The 4,578-nt window shown below is 41.7% G+C and overlaps 1 protein-coding gene across 2 annotated transcripts in view; it reads left to right on the top strand.

Moving 5' to 3' along the window:
• Mier3 (MIER family member 3) overlaps positions 1 to 4,578 on the top strand; it is a 28,428-nt gene that overhangs the window by 9,530 nt on the left and 14,320 nt on the right. For both annotated transcript variants that reach the window (XM_005356796.3, XM_005356795.3), the window contains exons 4-6: positions 821 to 941; positions 1,737 to 1,822; positions 2,446 to 2,518. In XM_005356796.3, coding sequence (XP_005356853.1) covers positions 821 to 941; positions 1,737 to 1,822; positions 2,446 to 2,518 — 280 coding nt within the window. The remainder of the gene's footprint in view (positions 1 to 820; positions 942 to 1,736; positions 1,823 to 2,445; positions 2,519 to 4,578) is intronic.

Genomic DNA, 4,578 nt, shown 5'->3' on the forward strand with positions numbered 1-4,578 from the left:
CAGTTTGGATGCTCAGCTTACTAAACCTGGATGGAGGTGGGCGGTCCTTGGACTTCCCACAGGTCAGGGAACCCTGATTACTCTTCAAGCTGATGAGGGAGAGGGACTTGATGGGGGAGGGGGAGGGAAATGGAAGGCGGTGGCGGGGAGGAGGCAGAAATCCTTAATAAATCAATAAATTAAAAAAAAACAAAAAACAGATAAATGTGCACATTAAAAGAAAAAAATCAAAATTGCTTCTTTCTAAGCACAGTCACCAGTTAGTTTTTAAATCATTGGGAAAGTAGAGTTTGGAGATATTTCTAAATTTTAATTTTTTTTTGAAAAAATATAATTGATAGCCATTTAGAAGTTGTATTTTGTTGTTGTTTTATTGTGTTTTGAGTTAACCGTATTGCTCAAACTTTCCATGAACTCCTGAGCTCTTGAATTCCTGTCTCTGCCTCCTGTCCTAGTACTGTCCTACTGCTGTGCTAAGCTGGAGCAGATTGTTTGGTAAAATCCACTGGAAATTGGTTCCACGCCTTCCGATAAGTTCTTTGCATGCCCACAAAGTAGGCAAGTAGTTCAAGTGTACAATCGCATATTATTCTTATTTGATAAGTCATTACAAATTTAAAATAGTGTATTAAGTGTATAGCTAATTATTAAATATTATTAGTATTTATGCACATAAAGTAAGTTATAGAATTTCAAACTTTTTAGAACTAAGAAGTCATGAATCAGTTCTTTGTTATGGTGTGTTATAAAAACAAAAAGGCATCTCTATTAACTGGTAAGATGTGATCTTCCTAACTTTCATGCTTCCCTCTTCTTCCAGGAAGAAATAGCAAAAGACCTATTGTCGGGTGATGATGAGGAAACCCAGTCTTCTGCAGATGATCTGACACCATCTGTGACTTCTCACGAAACTTCTGATTTCTTTCCTCGGCCTTTGCGATGTAAGAGTGCCAACCTCTGCTGATGGACATTAGCAATGGTGCCACCTGCTTCAGGACATCATAGCGTGTTCAGTACATAGCATACATAAAATGTCATTGTAATCTGGATGGGATTATAGCCTTTGTTATTGGGATGGAGTGGACCACATGGTGTTAGCATCCCCTCACTCACCTAGTTTTACAGGCTGCCTGTTTCCTTTCCCAGAGCTCCTGTGTTTGCTCTGGTAACCACAGAATGTTATTGATTGTGTTTTTGGATTTGTTAAAAAGGCGCTGCTTTGAAAACTTAACCAGTGCTCAAAATGTATTTTCATTTTTAGGGATTCATTTTTTTCCCTCTTAGTTCTTGATGTTTAGTGTTTAATACTAGAAGGGCTTTAGACTGAAAAAGTGCTCAACTGCAATCCCATTTATCTTGAAATCTGCTCTTCGAGTAGTTGATATGTCTGCGTACGCATGCATGGGTGTGTCCGGGGACAGCTGTGATGGCCTCAGCTCTGCAGTCCTGCGTTAGTCCAGTCAGAAGAGACCCCATGCTTCTCTTCACTTCTCAGGCCATCACACTGTCCTTCTAGTTCCAGTCCCTTCAACCATGGCTGTTGTTATTGTTGTTATTATTCCAACACGTTAAGGTATTAGTGTTGCCAGTGTTCTTGCATTGTGACAGATGCCAGCTGTGGAAGCAGGCTTAATGACAATGAGGTGAATCTTACTCACTGAACAAGTTTTTATACTGTATAAATGGTATTCTCTTAGGTGCTTCAAAGACTTTTTGCATTTTTTTTTTCCTTTAAGCAAATACTACGTGTGATGGAGATAAGGAATCAGAGATTGAAGATGTTGAAACAGACAGTGGTAACTCACCTGAAGATTTGAGAAAGGTAAATTGAGTTACCATTATATTCTAATAGAAAATTAAAAACATTTGTGAGGGCTGGCGCGATAGCTTAGTAAGTAGAAGCACATAATGTTCTTAGAGAGGACTAGAGTTGAGGTCCAGCACCAGGTCTAGTGGCTCACAGCTGCCTGCAGTTACAGCTTGAGGGACTTTGTTTCTCTTTCTGGTTTCTGTGGACTTCTGTGCCCATTCACATATGCATGCATGTGCACACATAAATACACATAATTAAAAATAAAGTGAAAATCCATAATAATTTTTGAAATGAGGCTAGATAGGTGGCTCAATAGTTAAGTACTGCTCTTGCAGAAGAATTGATCTGGAGTTGGGATCCCAGGGCCAGGTTGGATGGTTCACGGCTGCCTGTGACTCCTACTCCAGGAAGTCCATCTGTCTTCTGGCCTGCACCAGCACTCGTCTGCACACATCGCCACCAACACACACATATTTAAAAATAAATTAAAATCCTAAAAAAAATTTCTAAAGCACTTTGATAATTTTATTGTTATGTGATAAGGTTTATTTTGATTTGTAAGAATATTGTTTGGGATTGCTTTTCAGTGCTTTTTATAATTGTATTGCTTTTACCTCTCCCTTTTCCTGTAGGAAATAATGATCGGTTTACAGTATCAGGCAGAAATCCCCCCTTATCTTGGCAAGTACAGTGGTGACGAGAAAGGTGAGGTCAAACTACCCTACCTCCCTGCGTTTACTAAACTCTGATTGTGTTCCAGCGTAGACGATGCAAAGACAGATCATCACCAGAGCAGCTTCCTGAGTTCAGCCACAGGGTATCAAAAGCAGTGATGAAGCTGGGCCTGGTGGGGCCTGGTAGGGCCTGCTTACCATCCTAGCCCTTGGGTGATAGTGGCAGGAAGACTGTGAATTCCAGGGAAACCTGAAGGGAGGGCCACAGTAATAAAACCCTGTTTCAGAAAGACAAGGAAGAGAGCAGTAGTCACAAGACATGGAGTCCCAGCCCAGCCCACAGTGCTTCCCAGTCTATATGCAATACCTGCTGACAGCCTTGTCCTTATAAAAGTAGCACCCTGGCCCTGAGTGGGGCTTCAGGAGAGTGGGCAGTCCTGTCACCTGAAGTGATGAGAATATTACAAACATAATCTTGTAGAAAGAGAACTCTGGAAGGAAAAAGAAACCAGGAGGAATGCTTTTGTCCTGCCGCTGGAAGAGCAGGAAGTTGAGAGAGCCCTGATGCCCTTCTGTATGCCTCTCCTGTGGCACCTCACCTCACCTGTAGTAGATTCAGCTGCGTTTGGTCCTGAGCATGTGGAGAACATAGGATGTTGAGATTATAATGCAAACGTACCTTTGTAGCTGATCTTAAGAGGCCTGTAGATCTGGACCATTCCCATGGGCACTGGGTCTTTTCCCAAATGCATTGGTTCACCCCTAGGAAGCCACCCAGACTCAGCTTTTCTCTTTTCCTCCATATTGCATTGCTCTCCTTTTAAAAACTCAAGGACTAAGGCTGGTTACCCAGGGGTCTTTAGCTCTGACAGCCTCTAGCAGCGCCATTTCCTTAATTGCTCTCTGATTGATGGGAGAAGCTTGTGTCAGAGGAAACAGACAAAGCTGATGGTCTTCAGCACATCATCCTTCCCTCATTCACATGTCACACACAGTCCAGGCCTGATGTAGCCTCCGGTCTTCTGGCTAAGCATAGCAGAAGTAACACTCCTAGCCTGCAAATTCAGGAGGGAAGGTGAGCATCTCCTGGATGTTTCCAACAAGTAGCCTAAACACTTCAGTTAAAGAAACTGGTTCTAGAAACCTGTCCAGAAAAGACATCTGAGACTTGACCAGGTGTGCTGGTCTACCTGCTATCTCAGTGTTTGGGGGCTCACATGTTTGAATCCAGCCTGTGCTATATAGTGATCCTGCATGTCTTCTTACTGTTGAGATGTTGGTCTTAATGCTGCATGGGCATTTTCATTCTTGACTTCCTGCTAGCTGGGAAGAAGAGTGCTTATCTTACATAGTTCACAGCATAAACATGTTGGTCCTGCTACTATGAAATTACTGGGGTAAATCCTTGGGTCCTCAGTATTACTCTGTGTAAAGTGAAGCTTTGGGTAGGGTGGCAGAGTACATTAATCAAACACAAACCTTGGGTTAGTGACATAATACATTGGTGTCTGGGTCATTTTAAGAGATGCAAACTTTATTGCTCTTATGTTTGCCCTTCTAAAGTCTCTATAGGGGGCTTAATCTGCTTCCTCCTTTAAATAAAAATTCACTTTGGACTAAAGCAATCTGTAAAGGAAAAATAGATCTTTCTTAGGCATCAAGTTATTATTTGATATTTTGGCTTTTATTTTTGTTTTGTTTGTAATTTTAACCTAGCAAGTTCATAGGTCATTTATGGGATCCAAGAGGAAATTCTAAAGAGGTTATTAGAGAATTTGACAGGGTTTTGTTGTTGTTGTTTGTCTTATTACAAGACAACAAGATACCAGTATGGGATTTTACCATTACACTTAACTAGACGTGAAAACCCCTCTAATGATCAGTAAATCCAGCTTCCAGAATACCTTTATTCTCTGATCACTGTGCCCAAATAGTCAGGCTAAACAGTTCTGTTTCTTTTGTGCCAGCGAAAGGCTGTTCTCTCCCAGCATTCATTCACACTGCTGCTGAGTTCCTGTCCCAGGCAGTAAGCTCAATCAGGGAGGGGAGGCACAGTCTGTGCATTTGGGATGTGTTCACCATTTGTTTTGG

This window comes from Microtus ochrogaster, chromosome 19, assembly GCF_000317375.1.
Source record: "Microtus ochrogaster isolate Prairie Vole_2 chromosome 19, MicOch1.0, whole genome shotgun sequence".
Classification (NCBI taxonomy): domain Eukaryota; kingdom Metazoa; phylum Chordata; class Mammalia; order Rodentia; family Cricetidae; genus Microtus; species Microtus ochrogaster.